This window comes from Ranitomeya variabilis, chromosome 1 (genome assembly GCF_051348905.1).
Source record: "Ranitomeya variabilis isolate aRanVar5 chromosome 1, aRanVar5.hap1, whole genome shotgun sequence".
Classification (NCBI taxonomy): Eukaryota; Metazoa; Chordata; class Amphibia; order Anura; family Dendrobatidae; genus Ranitomeya; species Ranitomeya variabilis.
Window position 1 is genome coordinate 946,345,374 of NC_135232.1, and position 26,465 is coordinate 946,371,838.

Sequence of the window (26,465 nt, forward strand, 5' to 3'; positions counted from 1 at the left end):
CATGTCTCATATCATGTCGGGTTCTTTAATGATTTAGCAAAAGCCGACAAATGAATTACCGGCTATTCTGCAGTCTAGCTCTGTATGAAATTTATATATATATATATATACTGCTCAAAAAAATGAAGGGAGCACTTAAACAACAGAATATAACTCCAAGTGAATCGAACTTCTGTGAAATCAAACTGCCCGCTTAGGAAGCAACACTGTTTGACAATCAATTTCACATGCTGTTGTGCAAATGGAATAGACAACAGATGGAAATTGATGGCAGTTATCAAGACACACTCCATAAATAAGTGGTTGTGCAGGTGGGGACCACAGACCACATTTCAGTACCAATGCTTTCTGGCTGATGTTTTGGTCACTTTTGAATGTTGGTTGTGCTTTCACACTCATGTTAGCATGAGACGGACTCCACAACCCACACAAGTGGCTCAGGTAGTGCAGCTCATCCAGGATGGGACGTCAATGCGAGCTGTGTCAAGGAGGTTTGCTGTGTCTGTCAGCGTAGTGTCCAGAGGCTGGAGGCGCTGCCAGGAGACAGGCCAGTACACCAGGAGACGTGGAGGGAGCCGTAGGAGGGCAACAACCCAGCAGCAGGACTGCTACCTCAGCCTTTGTGCAAGGAGGAACAGGAGGAGCACTGCCAGAGCCCTGCAAAATGACCTCCAGCAGGCCACAAATGTGCATGTGTCTGCACAAACGGTTAGAAACCGACTCCATGAGGATGGTCTGAGTGCCCAACGTCCACAGATGGGAGTTGTGCTCACAGCCCAACACCGTGCAGGACGATTGACATTTTCAACAGAATACCAGGATTGGCAAATTCGCCACTGGCACCCTGTACTCTTCACAGATGAAAGCATGTTCACACTGGCCACATGTTACAGACGTGACAGAATCTGGAGATGCCGTGGAGAGCGATCTGCTGCCTGCAACATCCTTAAGCATGACCGGTTTGGCAGTGGGTCAGTAATGGTGTGGGGTGGCATTTCTTTGGAGGGCCGCACAGCCCTCCATGTGCTCGCCAGAGGTAGCCTGACTGCCATTCGGTACCGAGATGAGATCGTCAGACCCCTTGTGAGACCATATGCTGGTGCGGTTGGCCCTGGGTTCCTCCTAATGCAGGACAATGCCAGACTTCATGTGGCTGGAGTGTGTCAGCAGTTCCTGCAAGATGAAGGCATTGAAGCTATGGAATGGCCCGCCTGTTCCCCAGACCTGAATCCAATTGAACACATCTGGGACATTATGTCTCGCATCATCCACCAACGTCACGTTACACCACAGACTGTCCAGGAGTTGGTGGATGCTTTAGTCCAGGTCTGGGAGGAGATCCCTCAGGAGACCATCCGCTGCCTCATCAGGAGCATGCCCAGGCGTTGTAGGGAGGTCATACAGGCACGTGGAGGCCACACACACTACTGAGCATCATTTCCTTGTCTTGAAGCATTTCCACTGAAGTTGGATCAGCCTGTAAATTGATTTTCCACTTTGATTTTGAGTATCATTCCAAATCCAGACCTCCATGGGATATTCATTTTGATTTACATTGATCATTTTTATGTTTTATTGTTCTCAACACATTCCACTATGTAATGAATAAAGATTTGCAACTGAAATATTTCTCTCAGTGATATCTAGGATGTGGGATTTTAGTATTCCCTTTTTTGAGCAGTGTATATAGACTGTATATATGTTTTCATGAATATTTGAGCCCATGGATCCATTACACTGTATGTCCATTTTACAAGCCAGTGAAAAAATCTAAGCCGTACTGATGTCATACTGATGTCACACAGATGCTTAAATGCGAGAAAATTGCATCCTCGCACTGCACACGGATAACATATGGATCACTGTTCAGGGAACATATCTGTGATTCTCGTCAGTGTAAAACGGACCAAAAAAGAAGCAAAAACACCATTAAACAACAGCAAAAATGTAGCAAAACCTGTGATTTGAGCACAGTAAAAATGCTTTGTGTGAACATAGTCTTAGAGTTTGGTATAAAAATAACAATCGTTAGGTTTCTGAGTGGCAATGTATGGTGCTCTATACAGCATATTAATGTTGAGTTAATATATTTTAGAAACAAGGTAATAAATACAGCATCAGATGGAGCATGATAGAGCAAGCCAAACTTGTTTGTAAAAGGATTAACCGTATATGGATTTTGCCAGAAATATATCGGTGTATGACACTAGGCTATGTTCACATGTTACGTTTTTGCTGCAGGTTTTTTTTTTTGCTGAGTTTTTTAATGCAAATTATAAGCGGTGTTTTACAGTATCTGAAGTCTATGAGATTTCAGAAATAATACGCAGACACATTTTTTTCCTGACGGATTTGTAAATCTGCTGTGTTTTTGAAAAACTGCAACATATCACTTCTTTCAGTGTTTTTTTCACCCACAGAAAGCAATGCAAAAGTGCAAAAATGCAATAAAAACACAGGTATCAGGTTTTGCTGCGTTTTTAGTGAAAAAAAGCAGGTACAGCAGTATGTGAAACCCATTTATTTTTGTTATTTTCCCAAGTTTAAACTATAATATCTTAGTCTTCTCACATTAGAATAGCAGCTGGGATTAGTAGTTTAATTAAATTAGGATGTGTATAAACCTGTGGCTGACCAAAGTGTGAAAGTAAACTGTGTCCTACAAACTCATCCCTCTGTCCATGTCTTAAGTAAACTATTCCCGACCAATTCACCTCCCCCCAATATTACATTTGTAACTGTGTATTTTTTCATGAACTCACATGAACGTTTTTGTTCAGAATATTCACTATTTGTCCGACATAAAAATCTTTTTCCGCTAAATAATTTGATCAAATTGTCATTTTTGAAAAATGGTTTTATGGTTTCACATATGTCTTGCATTGGTGACCTGTGTTCATGCTTCTGTGGTGGAAGCAAAGTTGAACTGTGGGTTCCTGAAAAACACAGCAAAATATCAGCAAAAAATTGCAGCAAAACCTACTTTTTGTAAGCGGCTTCTTTACTGCCAAGAGCGCAGATTTTGCCTGCAGAAAAAACCCCCCACAAAAAAGCAACTTGTGAAAATAGCTTTAAGGATACAGAGGTACCGCAGTGCGGTTTGGAACGCCATGAGTTGCCTATATAATGGGAAAATTCATTGAATGAGGAAATTGGATTCTATTTGGTTCTTGATAATCTAAGAGAAAAATTTGAGAATAAACTAATTAAAGGAGTGTCACATAATGGACATTATGTTTCAAAGCCTATAAGCCGGCTGAAAAACTGAGCGCTGCATTTGGATGTTTCTGTCAGACCTATGCTCAAATACTGCTCTACTCGAAAATCCTCCACATTGGGATCGTGTATCAAGGAGAAACCAGGGGCTCCAGACCCCCATTCTAGTTATCAGTGGGGGTTCCTCTGGTGCGTCCTCCACCAATGAGGCATTGATCTCCTTTCCTGTGCACAGACGATCAATGTCCAATGTGTGTCAACTAGTGATGAGCGAATATACTCGTTGCTCGGGTTTTCCTGAGAATGCTCCGGTGATCTCCGAGTGTTTTGCTGTGCCCGGAGATTTAGTTTTCATTGCCGCAGCTGCATGATTTGCGACTGCTAGACAGCCTGAATACATGTGGGGGTTGCTGTTGTGAACTCTATTTTTGGGCTCCCTCTAGTGGTCACAAGCGGTACTGTGTAGTGTTGTCTTTCTGCAGGTTGCAGCATCAGCTGGTTCGTTATCCTTGGTTGGTTTCCTATTTAGCTCACCTGGAGACTCAGTTCCTTGCCTGCTATCAATGTATTCAGTGCTCTTCAGATTCCTTGTGGCTACCTTGCTCCCAGTCTCTCCAAGACAAGCTAAGTTTTTGTTTGATCATTTTTTGATTATCAGCGTTCATTATGTTCTTAGTCCAGCTCGCTAAAATGTGATTTCCTCGCTTGCTGGTTGCTCTAGGGGACGGAGTTTCTCCCCCCACACCGTTAGTTGGTGTGGGGGTTCTTGAAATCTCAGTGTGGATATTTTGTAAGGGTTTTTTACTGACCGCATAGATTCCCTTTTCTATTTTCTGCTATCTAGTATTAGTGGGCCTCATTTGCTGAATCTGCTTTCACCCCTGTGTATGTGCCTTCCTCTTACCTCACCGTTATTATCTGTTGGGGGCTTCTATATCTTTGGGGATTATTTCTCTGGAGGCAAGAGAGGTCTTTCTTTCTCTCTAGGGGTAGTTAGTTCCTCAGGCTGGCTCGAGACGTCTAGGATTTTTAGGCACGTTCACCGGCTACTTCTAGTGTGTTTGGATAGGTTCAGATTTGCGGTCAGTCCAGTTTGCCACCTCCCTAGAGCTTGTCCTATGTTTGTTACTTAGCTGGAGAAATTTGTGATCCTCAACCACTAAGGATCATAACAGTATAGCAGGCCAAAAGTGTTTAATGCATCGCAGAAGTGGGATAAAAAGAAGACCTGAGTACATTTTTTTTTTTTTTTCCTCCCGCTTTTCCTTTGCTGCAGTCTGTTTAGCTTCTTTCATCCCCTTGAACGCTGGGTGGTTTTGAGCTCAGCTGCAGACATGAATGTTCAGACTCTGACTTCTAGTGTGGATCATCTTACTGCACGGGTGCAAAGTATTCAGGATTTTGTTATTCGTAGCCCTATGTCAGAACCAAAGATACCCATTCCTGAGTTGTTTTCTGGAGATAGATCTAGGTTTCAAAATTTTAAGAATAATTGTAAGTTATTTCTATCTCTGAGACCTCGTTCCTCTGGTGATTCCGCTCAGCAAGTTAAAATTGTTATCTCCTTGTTGCGTGGTGACCCTCAAGATTGGGCTTTCTCTCTGGCGCCAGGAGATCCTGCATTGCTTAATGTAGATGCATTTTTTCTGGCTCTTGGACTGCTTTATGAGGAGCCTAATCTTAAGAATCAGGCAGAAAAAGCGTTGCTGGCCATCTCTCAAGGTCGGGATGAAGCAGAGGTGTATTGTCAGAAATTTCGGAAATGGTCGGTGCTTACTCAATGGAATGAGTGTGCCCTGGCTGCAAATTTCAGAGAAGGTCTTTCTGAGGCCGTTAAGAATGTTATGGTGGGGTTTCCCACCCCTACAAGTCTGAGTGATTCTATGGCTTTAGCCATTCAGGTTGATCGGCGTTTGCGGGAGCGCAAATCTGCTCATCCTTTGGCGGTATTTTCTGGACAGAGACCTGAGTCTATGCAATGTGACCGAACTCTGACCAGAATTGAGCGACAAAGTCATAGACGTCAAAATGGGTTGTGCTTTTACTGTGGTGATTCTACTCATGTTATCTCAGCATGCTCTAAACGCTTAAAAAACAATCGCTAAACCTGTCACCATTGGTACTATACAGCCTAAATTTATTTTGTCTGTTACTTTGATTTGTTCTTTGTCGTCCTACCCGGTTATGGCTTTTGTGGATTCGGGTGCTGCCCTGAATCTGATGGATTTGTCGTTTGCCAGGCGCTGTGGTTTTGTCCTGGAGCCTTTGGAATTTCCTATTCCTCAGAGGGGAATTGATGCTACGCCATTGGCTGAGAATAAGCCTCAGTACTGGACGCAAATGACCATGTGCATGACTCCCGTACATCAGGAGGTGATTCGCTTTCTCGTTCTGCATAATTTGCATGATGTTGTCGTTTTGGGTCTGCCTTGGCTGCAAGCTCATAATCCAGTTTTAGATTGGAAAGCTATGTCTGTGTCAAGTTGGGGTTGTCAGGGAATTCATGGCGATACTCCGTTGGTGTCTATTGCTTCTTCCACTCCTTCTGAGGTCCCTGAGTTTTTGTCTGACTACCATGATGTATTTGATGAGCCCAGGTCCTGTGCCCTGCCTCCTCATAGAGATTGTGACTGTGCTATAAATTTAATTCCTGGTAGTAAATTCCCTAAGGGACGACTTTTTAATTTGTCTATACCAGAGCATGCCGCGATGCGGAGTTATATAAAGGAGTCTTTGGAGAAGGGACATATTCGCCCATCCTCTTCCCCTCTTGGTGCAGGATTTTTTTTTGTGGCCAAGAAGGACGGTTCTTTGAGACCTTGTATAGATTATCGTCTTCTGAATAAAATTAGTCAAATTTCAGTATCCTTTGCCACTATTGTCTGATTTGTTTGCTCGGATTAAGGGTGCCAGTTGGTTCACCAAGATAGATCTCCGTGGTGCGTATAACCTTGTGCGCATTAAGCAGGGAGATGAATGGAAAACAGCATTTAATACGCCCGAAGGCCATTTTGAGTACTTAGTGATGCCTTTTGGACTCTCTAATGCTCCTTCTGTGTTTCAGTCCTTCATGCATGACATCTTCTGAGAATATCTGGATAAATTTATGATTGTTTATTTGGATGACATTTTGGTCTTTTCTGATGATTGGGAGTCCCATGTGAAGCAGGTCAGGATGGTGTTTCAGGTCCTGCGTGCTAATGCTTTATTTGTGAAGGGCTCAAAATGCCTCTTCGGAGTACAGAAGGTCTCCTTTTTGGGTTTTATTTTTTCTCCTTCTACTGTGGAGATGGACCCAGTCAAGGTCCAGGCTATTCATGACTGGACTCAGCCCACGTCTGTTAAGAGTCTTCAGAAGTTCTTGGGTTTTGCTAATTTTTACTGTCGTTTGATCGCTAATTTTTCTAGCGTGGTTAAACCTTTGACGGATTTGACCAAGAAGGGTTCTGATGTGACTAATTGGTCTCCTGCGGCCGTGGAGGCCTTTCGGGAGCTGAAGCACCGGTTTTCTTCAGCTCCAGTCTTATGTCAACCAGATGTCTCTCTTCCCTTCCAGGTCGAGGTTGATGCTTCTGAGATTGGAGCAGGGGCTGTCTTGTCGCAGAGAAGCTCTGATGGCTCTGTGATGAAGCCATGTGCTTTTTTTTCGAGAAAGTTTTCGCCTGCCGAGCGGAATTATGATGTTGGTAATCGGGAGTTGTTGGCTATGAAGTGGGCATTTGAGGAGTGGCGACATTGGCTCAAAGGAGCTAAACATCGTGTGGTGGTCTTGACTGATCACAAAAATCTGATTTACCTTGAATCTGCCAAGTGCCTGAATCCTAGACAGGCTCGTTGGTCGTTGTTTTTCTCCCGTTTCAACTTCGTGGTCTCATACCTGCCTGGTCCGAAGAACGTGAAAGCTGATGCACTTTCTAGGAGTTTTGTGCCTGACTCTCCGGGAGTTTCTGAGCCGGCTGGTATTCTCAGAGAGGGAGTGATTTTGTCTGCCATTTCCCCAGATTTGCGACGAGTGCTGCAGAAATTTCAGGCGGATAGACCTGACCGTTGTCCACCAGAGAGACTGTTTGTCCTGGATAGATGGACCAGCAGAGTTATTTCCGAGGTTCATTCTTCGGTGTTGGCGGGTCATCCTGGGATTTTTGGTACCAGAGATTTGGTGGCTAGGTCCTTCTGGTGGCCTTCCTTGTCGCGGGATGTGCGTTCCTTTGTGCAGTCTTGTGGGATTTGTGCTCGGGCTAAGCCTTGCTGTTCTCGTGCCAGCGGTTTGCTTTTGCCTTTGCCTGTTCCGAAAAGGCCTTGGACGCACATTTCCATAGATTTTATTTCGGATCTTCCAGTATCTCAGAAAATGTCTGTCATCTGGGTGGTGTGTGATCGTTTTTCCAAGATGGTCCATTTGGTGCCCTTGCCTAAGTTGCCTTCTTCCTCCGATTTGGTTCCTCTATTTTTTCAGAATGTGGTTCGCTTGCACGGCATTCCTGAAAATATTGTGTCTGATAGAGGATCCCAGTTTGTGTCCAGGTTTTGGCGGACTTTTTGTGCTAAGATGGGCATTGATTTGTCTTTTTCGTCGGCCTTCCATCCTCAGACTAATGGCCAAACCGAGCGAACTAATCAGACGTTGGAAACTTATTTGAGATGTTTTGTTTCTGCTGATCAGGATGATTGGGTTACTTTTTTGCCTTTGGCCGAGTTTGCCCTTAATAATCGGGCTAGTTCTGCTACTTTGGTTTCACCTTTTTTCTGCAATTCTGGTTTCCATCCTCGTTTTTCCTCGGGTCAGGTTGAGTCTTCTGACTGTCCTGGGGTGGATTCTGTGGTGGATAGGTTGCAGCAGATTTGGAACCATGTGGTGGACAATTTGAGGTTGTCTCAGGAGAAGGCTCAGCGCTTTGCCAACCGCCGCCGTGGTGTGTGTCCCCGACTTCGTGTTGGGGATTTGGTGTGGCTGTCTTCTCGGTATGTTCCTATGAAGGTCTCCTCTCCTAAATTCAAGCCTCGCTTCATCGGTCCTTATAAGATCTTGGAAATCCTTAACCCGGTGTCTTTTCGTTTGGATCTCCCCGCATCGTTTGCCATTCATAATGTGTTCCATAGGTCTTTGTTGCGGAGGTATGTGGTACCTGTGGTTCCTTCTGTTGAGCCTCCTGCTCCGGTGCTGGTCGAGGGCGAATTGGAGTGTGTGGTGGAGAAGATTTTGGATTCTTGTATCTCTAGACGGAGGCTTCAGTATTTGGTTAAGTGGAAGGGCTATGGTCAGGAGGATAATTCCTGGGTTGTCGCCTCTGATGTTCATGCGGCCGATTTGGTTCGTGCCTTCCACGCGGCTCATCCTGATCGCCCTGGGGGTCTTGATGAGGGTTCGGTGACCCCTCCTCAAGGGGGGGGGGGTACTGTTGTGAACTCTATTTTTGGGCTCCCTCTAGTGGTCACAAGCGGTACTGTGTAGTGTTGTCTTTCTGCAGGTTGCAGCATCAGCTGGTTCGTTATCCTTGGTTGGTTTCCTATTTAGCTCACCTGGATACTCAGTTCCTTGCCTGCTATCAATGTATTCAGTGCTCTTCAGATTCCTTGTGGCTACCTTGCTCCCAGTCTCTCCAAGACAAGCTAAGTTTTTGTTTGATAATTTTTTGATTATCAGCGTTCATTATGTTTTTAGTCCAGCTCGCTAAAATGTGATTTCGTCGCTTGCTGGTTGCTCTAGGGGACCGAGTTTCTCCCCCCACACTGTTAGTTGGTGTGGGGGTTCTTGAAATCTCAGTGTGGATATTTTGTAAGGGTTTTTTACTGACCGCATAGATTCCCTTTTCTATTTTCTGCTATCTAGTATTAGTGGGCCTCATTTGCTGAATCTGCTTTCACCCCTGTGTATGTGCCTTCCTCTTACCTCACCGTTATTATTTGTTGGGGGCTTCTATATCTTTGGGGATTATTTCTCTGGAGGCAAGAGAGGTCTTTCTTTCTCTCTAGGGGTAGTTAGTTCCTCAGGCTGGCTCGAGACGTCTAGGATTTTTAGGCACGTTCACCGGCTACTTCTAGTGTGTTTGGATAGGTTCAGATTTGCGGTCAGTCCAGTTTGCCACCTCCCTAGAGCTTGTCCTGTTTGTTACTTAGCTGGAGAAATTTGTGATCCTCAACCACTAAGGATCATAACAGGTTGCCTGTTTGTTAAGGAATTCCCACATGTACTCAGCCTGTCTACAAGTCGCAAATCATGCAGCTGCGGCAACAAAAACTAAATCTCCGAGCAAGGCAAAATACTCGGAGATCACCCAGCATGCTCGGGAAAACCCGAGCAATGAGTATACTCGCTCATCACTAGTGACAACCTATTTTAATGAAGGTAGTAAGGGGTAAGTCAGGATGGAGGCATGGGTGTGGATCCTCGCGTTGGGACTCACATCTAATACACATGCCAATATGGATTCCTAAATTCCAACTCACCACCATTAAACAGCTTACTGATGCGAGATCAAAACCATCATACAAATGACTTCCTTCAAACTTCCATCAAACCAGACTTTCCTTCATAATGACTGGTAAGTATTGGTAAAATAAGCAGAAAGTCTAATTTCGCTGTGCACTGTGACCGAGCGTTCACTCTCATCCAATTACTACCCCCACATGTCGTCATCAGCCATTGTACTGCATCGTCCAACGATTACTTCCTACATCTGTACAGAAGGGACTTACGTAATACAGTATCTCCGCACACACTGGAAATGTGGCTGCTGCTAGTTACAATGAGCTCTCCTTGGAGACGTCTGCTTTTCACTAATACACTATGTGGGTCTTCCTTGGAAGGGAAGCAGCTGAGCAAATTCTCAGTTTCCAGCACTAACTTCCACGTTCTGGCTGAATATCCAAGCATTGCCAACATTCCAAGCAGCTTCATTGTAATGTCTCACTCCGAGCCAACATTTCCACGAGGTGGGGTTCGTAGAACTTGTATGCTTGCAGGATGGCTTTCATTAGACAATGATCTCATACTATACAGCCATTAACAGTATTACAGAGGCAACAGAAGCGCAGCTGAGGTTCCACTTCTGCAAATAAAATTACACTGTACATATCTGTTACACTGTACATATCTGATAGAGTACGATCTGCAGGCAGAAGCTCTGTGGCCCACATACAAATTCACACTGACCTCCAAGGAAGGTCTGGACCTTACTAAATGATCCCACTATACAGTTCGGCACAGAGATATTTAGGCAGTGTCCGAATGTTCATCGTTATTTCCTCTGCACAATGGATATGAGAGAATGTCATCAATATGTGAATGAAGTCTGGACTGTCATCTATATTGACTCCTGTGTTAGCGGTTTATCTCACCTGAAAACAAAAGGATCAGCTGTTGAAATTCCAACAACTATTACTATCTCTTGTGGTCTGGTATTCCACAGTCTTATTACTGTAACTGTAAAGAACCCTTACACATTTCGATGTCAGAATCACCTTGGACCATGTTTGTCCGTACAGCCTTTCGTACAGCTCTGGAAATAGACTTTCTGGGAATGATGCACAGACTGGTTGCGGTTTTTCTCACCCTACAGTCTCATAAATGCCTAGGAGGCCGTCGAGTTTGGCCAGTTGGGTACTTGGACCGCATAAAGCGGAGGTGTAAAACCTGCATAACATTGATCCTTGTGGTTCTCCACTGCTGTCTATTCCATTTAGAGACTCTTGGTTTCCAGTCCCCTGATTACGTATTTTCCAATGTGCACATAGTGCCCCCTAGTCCCAGCTTCTGGAGCTCAGTACAAGGCTGTTGGGTGGTACAGTATAACATGTCATCGCAAAGTCTAAAGATGAGTTGTCTTCAGAAATCTTCTAGGCTTTTTGGTGCTGCTTAGCAAAACAGTAGATTTTTCTCTTTTTTACCCCGACCAAATGCTAATTCCACACTTGGAGTCAAGTCCAGATCCCTAATTTTATGACAAAATAATGAGGTATCACTAGAACTATGTGTGATAGAGAGAGGTCCAGCCATAATACGGGACCATAATAGCGGATGTTTGAGCGGTTTCCACAAATCTCATATAAAATTTGAGCAAATGTAATACATAGTCTACAAGCGTACAGTCATTTAGTCACAGGGACATGTATTACATGCATTGGGTCTATAATGAGTCTACAAGCCACTGGCTGTAAGGTGAAGGCTGCCAATATTGATTTCTATATAAGCATGTTTGTCCGTACAGCCTTTCGTACAGCTCTGGAAATAGACTTTCTGGGAATCATTGCACCAATATTGTGGAATAAAATGGTGCAGATATTTACTATTTATATTGCATTCTAGTTATATAGATGCATTTTTCCCCAACTACAAAAAAATTGTTGGATCAATATTAATAAAAAACTATCCTCACTTTACATTTTTGTTCTGCACAGAGACATCTTTATGATTTTCGTGTTTTGCTTTTTATCACATCACACATTTATAGCAGTTTGCACTGAAACTAAATCACTTTTAAGCCCTATTCATTTGCAGTGTTACAAAATGAAGCCCTGAATTGCTGGCAGTATTTTTAGCTAGGAGTGGATTCAGACAAACACATAATTCATTCAGCCACTTCCTTTCTAAGCCAGCGCGGCATAGCTTGGAAATGAAAACCAGACGTATCTACAGGGAGCTCAGTGTAACCAGTAACACACACATTTACAGTCTGGGTGTGGAGACATTGTAAACTTCAGCACTTTCTGCATACGCTTGCATCGGAGTCGCTGCATATAATTAGTTACTGTAATTCAGAACATTGTAGCCAGCGGCAAATCTGTATAGGCTACTTTCACACTAGCGTCGTACGACGCACGTTGCAATGCGACGTTCTGACGCATACTGTGCATGCGCCGCACAACAGGGGCAGCGGATGCAGTTTTTCAACGCATCCGCTGCCCCATTGTGAGGTGCGGGGAGGCGGGGGCGGAGTTCCGGCCGGGCATGCGCGGTCGGAAAAGACGGTCACGACGCACCAAAAAACGTTACATGCAGCGTTTTTTTGGTGGCGACGGACCGACGCAACACGATGCAACCGTCGCACGACGGTTGCGACGTGTGTCAATGCGTCACACTGCGTCGCTAATGCAAGTCTATGGAGAAAAAACGCATCCTGCAAGCACTTTTGCAGGATGCGTTTTTTCTACAAAACGACGCATAGCGACGTGCAGTGCATGACGCTAGTGTGAAAGTAGCCTTACCGACGCATAGTGATGTGCAGTGCACGATGCTAGTGTGAAAGTTCTGCCTAGTATGTTAGGGTTGGCGGATTGCAATAAATAAATATAATAATAAAGTGCAATCGCAACCCAGGGTTCCCCGTGTAGAGATGTTAAACTGCTGCTAGAGAATAATGACTGAATACACGGCGAGCTATTACCTGTACACAACTGGGTTGAACTCCACTCAGTGTGAACAGCACATAAAATGAACTTGCACACAGAAACAAAACAGATGCTCTGCAACTGAGCTGTGTCACTCGCACACAGAAACGAAAGAGATGCTCTGCAACTAAGCTGTGTCACTCGCACACAGAAACGGAACAGATGCTCTACAACTGAGCTTTGTCACATGCACACAGAAAAGGAACAGATGCTCTGTATAATACCCTGACTAGGGTTGTGCTTGCTATGGAACTCTCCTGTGCTAACCGCACACATGTATGCACCGGATGCTAAGCCAATGGCTAATTGTCCCCACTGACACTAGCTGCCTGCCTACGTGTACAGTTCCAAGGCTAGACAGACACAAAACACATGCAGACAGAGTGGTAGCGTATCCACTTGAAACTGCCACACATAAATGATACTAGCACACCGGTGTGCACCTCCTTTTAAACATTTGGGTCCACCCCAAACGCTCACTCCCAGCCGGCCATGACATCGCCTGCAGGCCAATCCGGAGCTGCCACATCACGGATATGCTAAGTAAGGAGATTTATGGACTTGGGCTCCAGAGCACAAGACTGCACATGTGCAACACTGGTTACTATAGGTTTGGCTGGAGACCCCACAGTAACCAAGCACATACCCAGAGCCTGAGCAAGACGCTGGGAATGATGCCTATGCTGAGCAGCAATCTGAGCGGCCAGACCTGAATGGGAGACCGCAGAGGCAGATAATGCTTGGGATCTATCCCGTATAGCGGGAGAATCCCGACGCCTAACGTTACACCCCCCGGCGATGCCTGCCACGCTTGGAAGTCACCACAAGATGGGCCGAAGCTCGGTGGTCATTTTAGTACTAGAGGGACCACCCCGTTTAAAAATATGAGCCCCCAGAGTGACCCTCTTACTGAAGATTAGATAGTACATAGATCTCACCTGGGGGCACCTGGGCTTAAGACACAGACTCTCATAGAAACTGCCCCATTTCTGTATGCTCCTTGTTGCCCAATCAATCTGGGGAGAATGGAGGCACAACCAAGGCATACCCAGAAGTAACTCATCCATACCCTCAGAGATAACCAGAAAAGAGACTATCTCCTGATGTTTTGGAGACATAGTGAGAGTAAGGGCAGAGAAACACTGCCGTATTTCTCGTGCGAGAATCGCATCGTAAAACTTGTACTGGCTGTCTGCTCTCCTGACCTGTCCCTGACAGCTGCATAGTAATCCATCATGCTGTCTTGCTCAGGTCAGAAGAGGTGCCGGCCAGTCCATGCAGTGCGATGCGATTATCGCACGAGAAATACGGCAGTGTGTCTCTCTGCCCTAAGAGGTATTGTCTGATGGGAAATCGGGGTTGGTAAAACGGACCCATTAGCTACCCAAATAGACATTGGCTTAGGGAGTCTCACTAGTGGTATTGCGTGCTGTTGGGTGAAGGTAGCTGACATGAAATTGCCCTCAGCCCCGAAGTCCATGTAAGCCTCAGTTTTGAGAGTAGTCGACCCAAACAACAAAGGAACCCCAAAGGCTTATTTAGGAGACACATCCACAAAAACTAGTGAGCCTCTCCCCAAAGCCACTAGACGCTGTGACTCCCTCTGACGCTTGGGGCCTTTATTGGCAAAATGGCCGGTTTGCCTGCAGTCAAAACAAGTCGGTTGTGGATATACAGAGCGGGTGTTTGATTCACCTTGAGAGACATCCATGGGCTCTACAGGATCATCAACCTGAGATGGAGGAACCATGGGATGGGCGAAGTTTGAAGACAACCGAATCCCAGATCTACTCTGAGCTCGCTCCATCCCCATCTCAGCATGCCGGAGATCTATGCGTGTGGACACAGATATCAATTCCACCAGAGTAGTGGGAATCTCCCTAGTGGCCAAAGCATCCCTGACATGATCTGCTAAACCCCTCCAAAAAATAGGAATTGGGACCATATCAGACCACTCCAACTCTCAACCCAGAGTACGGAATTAGATGGCAAATTGACTTACCAAGGAAGAACCGTGAGTTAGAGCCAGACGTTGGAGTGCGGTATCATGGGTTACTTGTGGCCCCAAAAAGACATCTTTTAGGGCACCCAAAAAATGGGAGGTGCTCCGGACCTCCTGGTCTTTACGCTCCCACAGTGGCGTAGCCCACTCCAACGCTCTGTCCACCAACAGAGACACCACAAATCTCACCTTAGCTCGCTCAGAAGAGAAACGTGAGGCCAGTAACTCCAGCTGGATTGAGCACTGGTTCACGAATCCCCTGCAAGCATTGCTGTCTCCAGAGAATTTATCGGGAAGTGGGAAATGTGATCGAGAGAACAGCAGCTACAGCAGAGGTCGCCCGCTCAAACTGTCATCGAGCTGCTGAATGCACCGCCGGATACGCTGCTTGTCCACCACTGCTAGCCAGACTCTGGCAATAGTATACTGTTAGGGTTGGCGGATTGCACTAAATAAATATAATAATAAAGTGCAATCGCAACCCGGTGTCCACCATGCAGAGATGTTAAACTGCTGCAAGTGAATAATGACGGAATACATGGCGAGCGTACACACTGGGTTGAACGCCACTCATGAACTGAACTTGCCCACAGAAACGAAACAGATGCTGTGCAACTGAGCTGTGTCACTCGCACACAGAAAAGAAAGATGCTCTGCAACTGAGCTGTGTCACTCGCACACAGAAACAAAAGAGATACTCTGCAACTGAGCTTTGCCACTCGCAAACAGAAATGAAAGAGATGCTTTGCAACTAAGCTGTGTCACTCGCACACGAAACGGAACTGATGCTCTGTAACTGAGCTGTGTCACTTACACACAGAAATGGAACAGATGCTCTGTGTAATACCCTGACTAGGATTGTGCTTGCTCTGGAACTCTACTGTGCTAACCGCACACATGTATGCACCAGATGCCAAGCCAACGGCTAATTGCCCCCACTGACGCTAGCTGCCTGCCTACGTGTACAGTCCCAAGGCTGGACAGACACACAACAAAAGCAGACAGAGTGGTAGAGTATCCACTGACAACTGCCACACATAAATGATACTAGTGCCAAGGCGTGCACCTCTAAGAGCCTTTAAAGCATTAGGCTCCACCTCAAAAAACGCATGCCCAGCCGGCCGTGACATCGCCCGCAGGCCAATCTGGAGCTGCCACATCACGGACATGCTCAGTAAGGAGATTTCTGGACTCAGGCTCCAGAGTACAAGACGCCACCTGCGTAACACTGGTTACTATAGGTTTGGCTGGAGAGCCCACAGTAAGGCTACATTCACACTTGCTTGCTGGGGCTTTGTAGACAGCTGCATACTTCCTCCCTGAAGCTCCGCCCACTTCCGCACTTCTTCCTTTAGGTCCGCCTACTTCTGCATGCGTCTTGCGTACCTATCTTTAAGATTGGGGACGCAGGACATGCGGATGTATGCGGATGCGTCGTTTTGACGCGCCTGCCGACCGCACAGGAACACAAGGTGCTTTGTCTCCTTTGAAACCTCATAGAGAGAAGCCATACTTGTAAATGAAACAAGAAAGAACCATACTCACACCTGGAATTCACCCCCCACTACATCTCCACTGGACCAAAAGAGATGATGAGCGGACCACCAGTCACCGACAGTTGAGGCCACTGATGAGCTGCATGGCCAGGTGACTGGTGGACATGAAGTAATGCCCATTCGGCCAAATGGAGATTATTGGAGCAGCAATTCTGAAAAAGAAGCTTTGGGGTGAATTCTGAAGTGAGAACTGCTTCTGTTTTTTATTTTTAACAAGCATGGTTCACCTCTGAGAATTGAGAAAGTAGTAAATGATCTGAAAAAGAGGGCTGCAAAGATTACATAGACATATCGTTTGGTGTTCATTCCCGCCATAGACTACCATAACTTAAAAACAGTATACCATGCTGTATGGTAAAGAATGAACAAGCTTTTTGAATAGCACAAATGATCACTGTTTTTCGGTAAAGATGGTTGCAGGATTCTGGTTTATCCTGGACGAACACATGCCACAATGACAGATTATTAGCATATACAGTTGTGCTCAAAAGATTACATACCACAGCAGAATTTTTGCTTTCTTGCCCTTTTTTTTCAGAATATATGAAAGAGAACACCAAAACGTTTTCTCCACTCATGGTCAGTGGTTGGGTGAAGGCATTTATTGTCAAACTACTGTGTTTTCTCTTTTTAAATCATAATGACAACAAAAAACATCCAAATGACCCTGATCAAAAGTTCACATACCCTGGTGATTTTGGCCTGATAACATGCATAGAAGTTGACACAAATAGATTTGATTGGCTACTAAAGGTAACATCCTCACCTGTGACCTGTTTGCTTGTAATCAGTGTGTGTGTGCATAAAAGCTGAGTGAGTTTCTGGCATCCAGACAGACTCTTGCATCTTTCATCCAGCCACTGACGTTTTTGGATTGTGAGTCATGGGGGAAAGCAAAAGAATGGTCAATGGATCTATGGGAAAAGGTAGTTGAACGGTATAAAACACGAAAGGGATACAAACAGATATGCAAGGAATTGATAATGCCAGTCAGCAGCGTTCAAACTGTGAGTAACAGATGGATAATCAGGGGCTCTGTAAAAACAAAATCACGGTAAGGTAGACCAACAAAAATTTTGTCCACAACTGCCAAGAAAATTGTTCGGGATGCAAAGGAAAACCCACAAATAACATCAGCTGAAATACTGGACTCGCTGAAAACTAGCGGTGTGGCTGTTTCAAGATGCACAATAAGGAGGCACTTGAAAAAAAATGGGCTGCTTGGTCGAGCCGGCAGAAGAAAGCCATTACTGCGCAAATGCCGCAAAGTATCTAGCCTACAATACGGAAAACAGCAGAGACAAGTCTCAAAACTTCTGGAATAAGGTAATTTGGAGTGCTGAGACCAAAATTGAACTTTTTGGCCACAACCATAAACGTTACATTTGAAGAGAGGTCAACAAGGCCTATGATGAAAGAAACACCATTCCTATTGTAAAGCACGGAGGTGGATCGCTGATGTTTTGGGGATGTGTGAGCTACAAAGGCACGGGAAACTTGGTCAAAGTAGAAGGAAAGATGAATGCAGCAAGTTTTCAGCAAATACTTGAGGCAAATTTGCAATCATCAGCCCAGAAGCTGCGCATAGGACATACTTGGACGTTCCAACATGACAACCATCCAAAATACAAGGCCAAGTCGACCTGTCATTGGCTACAGCAGACCAAAGTGATGGTTCTGAAGTGGCCATCTCAGTCTCCTGGCCTCAATATCATTGAGCCACTCTGGGGAGATCTTAAGCATGCAGTTCATGCTAGACAGCCTAGGAATTTACAGGAACTGGAGGCTTTTTGCCAAGAAGAGTGGGCAGCTTTACCATCTGAGAAAATAAATAACCTCATCCACAACTACCACAAAAGACTTCAAGCTGTCATTGAGGTTAGAGGGGGCAATGCACGGAATTAAGAAATGGGGTATGTGAACTTTGGATCAGGGTCAATTGGATGTTTTGGGTTGTCAATATGACTTAAAAAGAGAAAACACAGTAGTTGGACAATAAATGGCTTCACCCAGCCACGAACCATGAGTGGAGAAAAAGTTTTGATGTTATTATTCATATTATCTGAAAAAAGGCCAAGAAAGCAAAAATTCTACTGGGGCATGTAAACTTTTGAGCAAAACTGTACTTGCAAATTAATTGGCAGATCTGTACAGAGATTTCTCAAGTGTGTAAGTCAGCAGTGGTCTGATATTAGTCTATATAGATATAAAAAAGCAACTTTAGAATTATATTTCATAGTTTTAAGATTGAAAAAAAAAGACAAGAGTCCATTGTATTTAACCTATAACTTAACATGTTGATCCAGTGGAAGGCAAAAATCCCATGATGCATTTGCCAATTGCCCCATATTAAGGGAAAAATTCCTTCCCGATTCCACATGTGGCAAACAGACTATTATTGATTACCCCAAATATATGTTTCAATTCAACACTGCATAAAAGATAATAAGATTACGACCAGACGGAGATGAAAATCTTATTTGCTGCAGCAGTTTGTCATTTCTGCGATTCCAAGTTGCTTTTCTGTGATAAGTGATAAATGGCATGCAATGCAGTCGGCAACAGTTCTAAAGCAAACGGCATCCTCAATTTATTATTTACAAGGTCTGCACGGTTTCAGCTCGTAAAACATGTCAGAGCTTGGAATGCGTTCCAGGGCACATGCTGGCATAAGCCGTGCCAGCAATGCATCAACTCACCGGCACGGCAAGATTCGGACAACATCATTAGGTTTATATCCTTCAATACATACAGCGCAGTTATCAAAATCTGGCTCCATCTCCTGTAACAAAGACAGCAACAATTAGAAGTGTTTGTGAAATGCGCGGCTCATTCTGGTGTATCCATATGGAGAGGTGAGAGAAAGGATGACGCCTCTATCTCTGCTCGGAAATACAGAACAAGACCCAACAAAAGTCTAATATCGCATCAGATCCTCGACAAAAGCTAAACTTCATGAGGATTTTACAGAAGAACTTAACTAAAAGACACTGAAAATAGAAATGTTGCATGCCAAAGTTCAGACTGTAAATAAGGGGAGATGTTTACACAGGGGGGATACATTTGGCCCATAAATGCCATGGAAGTAATACAAATTTACCCATAAGAAAAATCAAGCAAACACAGGTTAAAGTTCCCAAATGGAATTAATAAAAGTGTAATAAAACAATAAAAATACTAAATTAAAAAATACATATATACTGTATATATATGACCCCTCTTTTCCCCAATTGTAAATAGCAAATTCTAATAAATCTAAAGATTATATATATAGTATTGTTGTTCCCAAACTAATAACATTTAAAAATATTTATCCCATATGGTGACATGAAAAATAAAATCTGGAATTCTTAAAATGGAATAAAAAGCTATGACAATTTTGTATATACCCTAAAATGGGGGAAGGGGTTCTGACACTAGAAATAACATTCATAATAAAGTGGTGCCATAGTTACACAAGAACTGAGACCAATAAATAGAAGATGGAGCACAGGTAACGAGTCAGGAAGTTCTTATACATTGCAATATATCCTATGTTTAGATGGTAGATTATGATCCCTCGCGGGCAGGGTCTTCTCTCCCCATGTACTACTCTGTCACTGTACTTGTCGTCTACCTTATGTTTTATACTTATGTTATGTCCTATAAACCCTGTTTGCATCTTTTCATGTGAAGTGTCCTAAGATATAATAATTATAAATTAGTTAGTTTCTACTCTCACAAGTGAGTGACCATTCTATAATCCAGATTTTGAACAATCCAGCACTTGTCACATCTCATCGTTATACCATCACAAGGCAGATGTGTCATTTAGGGCCAAGGTGACAATCCCTGTGAAAGCTGTAATAAGAAATATATATTTTTGACAGGGTTTAATGGTGATATAATTTTGATGAATGAATTGCAATTTCAGTAGCATGTCCGATGCTATACACTGGTAGCAAGGCATAAACTCTGCATAAATGATAGGAGAACCAGCTCACTCTTGTTTAGGCTATTACAATTCTTGGCACAGAGAAAGCCAACCCTGCCCGGTGTGGCACAGAGAAAGCCAACCCTGCCCGGTGTGGCACAGAGAAAGCCAACCCTGCCCGGCATGGCACAGAGAAAGCCAACCCTGCCCGACGTGGCACAGAGAAAGCCAACCCTGTTGGCGTGGCACAGAGAAAGCCAACCCTGCCCGACGAGACACAGAGAAAGCCAACCCTTCCCGGCGTGGCACAGAGAAAGCCAACCCTGCCCGGCGTGGCACAGAGAAAGCCAACCCTGCCCGACGTGGCACAGAGAAAGCCAACCCTGCCCGGCATGACACAGAGAAAGCCAACCCTGCCCGGCGTGGCACAGAGAAAGCCAACCCTGCCCGGCGTGGCACAGAGAAAGCCAACCCTGTTGGCGTGGCACAGAGAAAGCCAACCCTGTTGGCGTGGCACAGAGAAAGCCAACCCTGCCCGGCATGGCACAGAGAAAGCCAACCCTGTTGGCGTGGCACAGAGAAAGCCAACCCTGCCCGACGTGGCACAGAGAAAGCCAACCCTGCCCGGCGTGGCACAGAGGAAGCCAACCCTGCCCGGCGTGGCACAGAGAAAGCCAACCCTGTTGGCGTGGCAGAGAAAGCCAACACTGCCCGGCGTGGCACAGAGAAAGCCAACCCTGCCCGGTGTGGCACAGAGAAAGCCAACCCTGCCCGGTGTGGCACAGAGAAAGCCAACCCTGCCCGGCGTGGCACAGAGAAAGCCAACCCTGCCCGGCGTGGCAGAGAAAGCCAACACTGCCCAGTGTGGCACAGCAAAGATCCAGAGAAAAAGAGTCTTCCAAGTAACATAGGAAGCTTTATTCCAACAAGTTAAAAAGGTACATCCTCAAGTACTGTATGTCTAAGATTATGTTTTTTTCCTACGTCTTATGATTTTAGATTTACTTGTTGGAATAAAGCTTTTTTATTTGCAATATGGCTGGCTCTTTTAGTTAAAAATGTCAGGGGGGGGGGGGTGACAGGTTCCCTTTAAACTCTAGAAACAATGAAAATGTTACTGGTCCACAGAACATCCCAAACTAGCGCCAGAAAGGTAATAACTTCTAAATCCTCTCACCGCGCCGTACTAGTCATTAGAATTGTAGCTCTATGCAAGTTATTGGACAAACCCTTTAAAAAGGAATCTAACCATCGATTCATGGGCAGCTTTCATGCAGCCAGTGCCTGGTACATGCCGCCTGTGAGCATGTATCAGCTGTCATGATCCCTATAAAAGATAATAGGGGTGAACAATGTTGGTATTTATTTTGTTCTTCTACTAACGTCATGACATTAGCAACAACATCAACCAGTGGTTCATCAACCGGAATCGATCATTTCAATTAACGTTTATCAATAACTCTAGTTTGTCACGTTGGCTGGGAAATCAATACACCCATGATCAGGTAAAAACATGCGTACACGAGAGTCTATTTCTTTACGATGAGAATAAATCTTAGCGCACGTCCAGAGTTAATCACTTGTTAAGTGTAAGGTGAAATAATATTATTACCTTATCTCCTTTTTTAATGGTTCTGACTTGCAATTTGCTGATGGCTTTTTTTGCAGCATCCCCAAGCCGCCTCTGAAAAATGAATACAAAAAACCACATTTGAATTTGATACACTGATTTTCTAGTATGTTTCTGAATATTTGACATACATATTGGGGCGGGTTTACTATCCAATATTCCGGGTAATCCTGTCTGCTATTTAATCAGTGCAAACTTACAATGTAGGATATTTGTGAACAATGTTTCATAATTATCTTTCAGTGTAAACATGCTGCCGATCATCCATGAACGCAACTATATTATGTGCAGCGCAAAAATTCATCGTTCTCAGTGGTGCACCACCATCTGTAAACAGGAATCACCGAGAACTGTGCACCACCGAGAACTGTGCACCACCGAGAACTGTGGCAGCCTGTGTGCACTGAGTAACCTATTATAGATCGCTCATTCATTTACAGCAGTCTGCCTGTGTAGAAAAAGTATTAAATGACTGACGATCAGTAAAGGTTTACCGATTGGCAGTCGTTTAGCCAGTTGGTTTGAGTACACTAGCCAGGCTGTAACTGCTCCAACTTAATCTCAGTGGGCCATGCTGGGAGACAAATTTGTGGCTTCATATATTACTTTGGTCTAGCTTTAGACCAACTTTGGTCTAGCTTTAGACCACCTTTTTATTAGCATAAGATGCTTTGGTCTAGCTTTACACCAGCTTTTTATTAGCATAAGATGCTTTGGTCTAGCTTTACACCACTTTTTTGTTAGGATAAGATACTTTGGTCTAGCTTTACACCACCTTTTTGTTAGCATAAGATACTTTAGTCTAGCTTTACACCACCTTTTTGTTAGCATAAGATACTTTGGTCTAGCTTTACACCACCTTTTTGTTAGCATAAGATACTTTGGTCTAGCTTTACACCACCTTTTTGCTAGGATAAGATACTTTGGTCTAGCTTTACACCACCTTTTTGTTAGGATAAGATACTTTAGTCTTGCTGTACACCACCTTTTTGCTAGCATAAGATACTTTGGTCTAGCTTTACACCACCTTTTTGTTAGGATAAGATACTTTAGTCTTGCTGTACACCACCTTTTTGCTAGCATAAGATACTTTGGTCTAGCTTTACACCACCTTTTTGTTAGGATAAGATACTTTAGTCTTGCTGTACACCACCTTTTTGCTAGCATAAGATACTTTGGTCTAGCTTTACACCACCTTTTTGTTAGCATAAGATACTTTGGTCTAGCTTTACACCACCTTTTTGCTAGCATAAGATACTTTGGTCTAGCTTTACACCACCTTTTTGTTAGCATAAGATACTTTGGTCTAGCTTTACACCACCTTTTTGTTAGCATAACATACTTTGGTCTTGCTTTACACCACCTTTTTGTTAGGATAAGATACTTTGGTCTAGCTTTACACCACCTTATATTAAGCATAAGATACTTTGGTCTAGATTTACACCACCTTTTTGTTAGCATAAGATACTTTGGTCTAGCTTTACACCATATTTTTGTTAGGATAAGATACTTTAGTCTAGCTTTACACCACCTTTTTGTTAGCATAAGATACTTTGGTCTAGATTTACACCACCTTTTTGTTAGCATAAGATACTTTGGTCTAGCTTTACACCACCTTTTTGTTAGGATAAGATACTTTAGTCTTGCTTTACACCACCTTTTTGCTAGCATAAGATACTTTGGTTTAGCTTTACACCACCTTTTTGTTAGCATAAGATACTTTGGTCTAGCTTTACACCATATTTTTGTTAGGATAAGATACTTTGGTCTAGCTTTACACCACCTTTTTATTAGGATAAGATACTTTAGTCTTGCTTTACACCACCTTTTTGCTAGCATAAGATACTCTGGTCTAGCTTTACACCACCTTTTTGTTAGGATAAGATACTTTGGTCTAGCTTTATTACCTTTTGTGCATTACTGCCCTTTTCCAAGATGGCGTCTTTGGTCTCATGTGCACTGTGTCTTCCTGCTATAAAACTCCACCCGAGCCTTCAGTCTGTGCTAGAGTATTCTGCCTTGCATCCAGCTCCTGACCCTGGTGGCTTCCTGGCTATATACCTGCTCCTGTGAACCTGTGTGGTGATCCTGCCACTCTGCTCTGAGTTCCTGCTGCATACACCAGTTTCCAGTAATCCTCTTTCATCTGCTGCTCGTGTTTACTTCCATCTGCATTAGTTGGACATGTAAGCTGTTGCTGCTCTGCTTAAACCTGAGATTATCACCCAGGCCTTCCTGGTTGAGATAAGACATTGCTTAAACTGCCTTATAAGCATATCTATCTGTGTTTTGAACTAAGCAAGGACTTATTCGTGTCAAGTATTCTCAAGAATAATTGTGCTTCATAGACTCTTGCGTTTTCCTCTGAAGTTCCCTATAGACTGCTAAGCTGCGTTTAATATTTACACCAAGTATTGTGGATCTCTCTGCACCTGTTTGAATCACCGTGTGATAATATAGACTTTACCACTTATAAAACTGTGTCCTGTAGTTGTCTTGTTCCATGCAAAGAGTCTCCTGAGTTATCCCCTATAATTATTACAGTATGTTAAACAATTCCAATGTTGCAACTATAACGCAACACCCTCTAGACCACCATTGTCTGCACAATAAATAAATAGCAAATGTAATCCACAATTTACTGTCTCATTTTTGCAAGTTTTCTCTGCCAGGACAGTCACTGGATGTAAGAGTACTGAATTGGACAAACCCAATGATTTAAGTTGACACTTGGCTGACATAAGGCTTGCGGAGTACCGCTAAGTGGCCGTGTAAGAAGACAGTAATCTGCTTTGACAGATAAAAGTCAATATCGGTGTGTACTATGACACATAAGACGTAATGTACTACAAAAACCTCTGAAAAGACAAAACACAGAGAAATATGGAAAATACTTAATGTATGCACACACTTCTCAGTGAAAAAAAATTCAACAAGAGGAGGCCCATATTTGATCACTGTTAACAGGCAACTATAGATCAAATTTGGAAGATTTTCAGAGATCACATAGGCATTGGATCTGATGGATACAATCATTACTAGAATATCATTTTGGCTTATAGCAAAAATTCATTCATTCATTCATTCAATTATTCAGTTTTTATTATTATTTTTGCTTAAAATTCATTATGGCTCTTGTGCTATTTTTTCAGTCCTCGTCATTTTTGGGGGTTTTGCTCAATAATGTGAAAATGGTTAGCATCACACAGACATTTTCGACTAATTCATAGTTTGCAATTTGTAAAAATATCACAAATATTTGATACAATTGCTCTCCAGTGTCCTGGCGGGGTACAAAATCTGCAGATTTTTTGTTTGCGCATTTGAAGACTAATGCACAACCTTTTAAAGTTTATCGAAAGCATCACGCACCATAATACTCTGAAAAATCATATCATTTGCTTTAAATTAATCAAACATTTTCTGCTATTTTTATTAAGTCGTCTCAAAGTCCACCAGGGAAAACACAAAGGCAAAATGGAAAAATGACTTAAAAATGATGACGCAGAGCTGCTGTGTAGACCCAGATTCTCTATACAAATCATAGGGTTTTGGAGCATTACAGGTCTATAGAATACATAGGATTTTTATCGTATGTGGTCAGGTATACAGAGAACCTATTCAAGACCCAGTCGTGTGTTCCAGTCTTTTATCTCCTCAGGAGGAGACACGTGAGGTGTTCTGTCCCTCCAGATACAATGAAGTGTACAATTAGGGAAGACCACAGAGAGCTCCACATAATGAGAAACAACAAGAATAGCCAGTCCATTCTGTGCAGTGGCCTTAGAATAATGGCGATCAGCAGGCTTCTTCCTCATCTGTAGACATATTTCTAAAACAGCCAACACGTCAAGGTGCTAAAAGACAAAACTGGGAACATTGTGTTCAGATGCTGGATCTCTCCAGCGGTGACGGGAAGTAATCAAACCGGTCTTATAATAATAGTCCTCAGCATGCAAACCCTTAAAGAATAAGACCAAACTGCAACGCGCCAAAAGCCCAAGACTTCTTAGAGATGCACTTAATAAGACTATGGAAAATGAAAGACAGGAGGCCATGTAGCTGCTGAACTACAAGTCTCAGAATGCCTTGTCTGTAACAACATTATAAAAGAGATCACAGACTATTTCCATTCAGTAGATCAAACATTGACAAGTGAATACAAAATCACTACTCTAGATGAAGAAAATTAAGCTTTTTAGGAGTAAAACTTACCATTGAAAACTGGGATCTGAGAAGATTTGCTACGTAAAGGGGTTGTCAGGTGAAAATAAGATACCCCCTATCCATAGCATGTGATAAATGGCTGATCAGTGGGGTCCGATTGCTGGGACTTGCATCGATCAGAACAGGGAACTCTTATCCCCGTTATTGTGGAGCAGCGGTGCACGTTTGATTGCAGCTCTGTTCATTCCCTATGGAGCTGCTAAGTGCTGCACTCGGCATTTTCTGACAACCCCATAGACATAGAAAATGATTGGAGGCATCTCACCTGCCACTCTATTTTGTAATGGGGGATAAAAGTACCCCGACTGAGAAAAATTCCCAATTCTGTGAATCGGTCCAGGTCCCAGCAGTGGGATGTCACAATCAGTAAACTATCACCTGACCAGTGGATAACCCCTTTAATTAGCAACTCTCAGCTATTATGCTGCATTCACACTGTGCTGCCTATGAGAGAAATCCCTGCAGCTCGTCTCCCCCCCAGGTACGAGCGGACTGCAAGTTAAAGGGAACCCCTCAGGTCCCCATGCCCTCCAA

The 26,465-nt window shown here is 43.7% G+C and overlaps 1 protein-coding gene across 1 annotated transcript in view; it reads right to left on the minus strand.

The window, feature by feature from the left end:
* RNF150 (ring finger protein 150) overlaps window positions 1-26,465 on the minus strand; it is a 211,494-nt gene that overhangs the window by 42,194 nt on the left and 142,835 nt on the right. Inside the window, exons 3-4 of the mRNA XM_077279239.1 lie at window positions 21,687-21,758; window positions 18,861-18,943 (exon numbers count right to left, since the gene is read on the minus strand). Of these exons, the coding sequence (XP_077135354.1) occupies window positions 18,861-18,943; window positions 21,687-21,758 (155 nt within the window). The remainder of the gene's footprint in view (window positions 1-18,860; window positions 18,944-21,686; window positions 21,759-26,465) is intronic.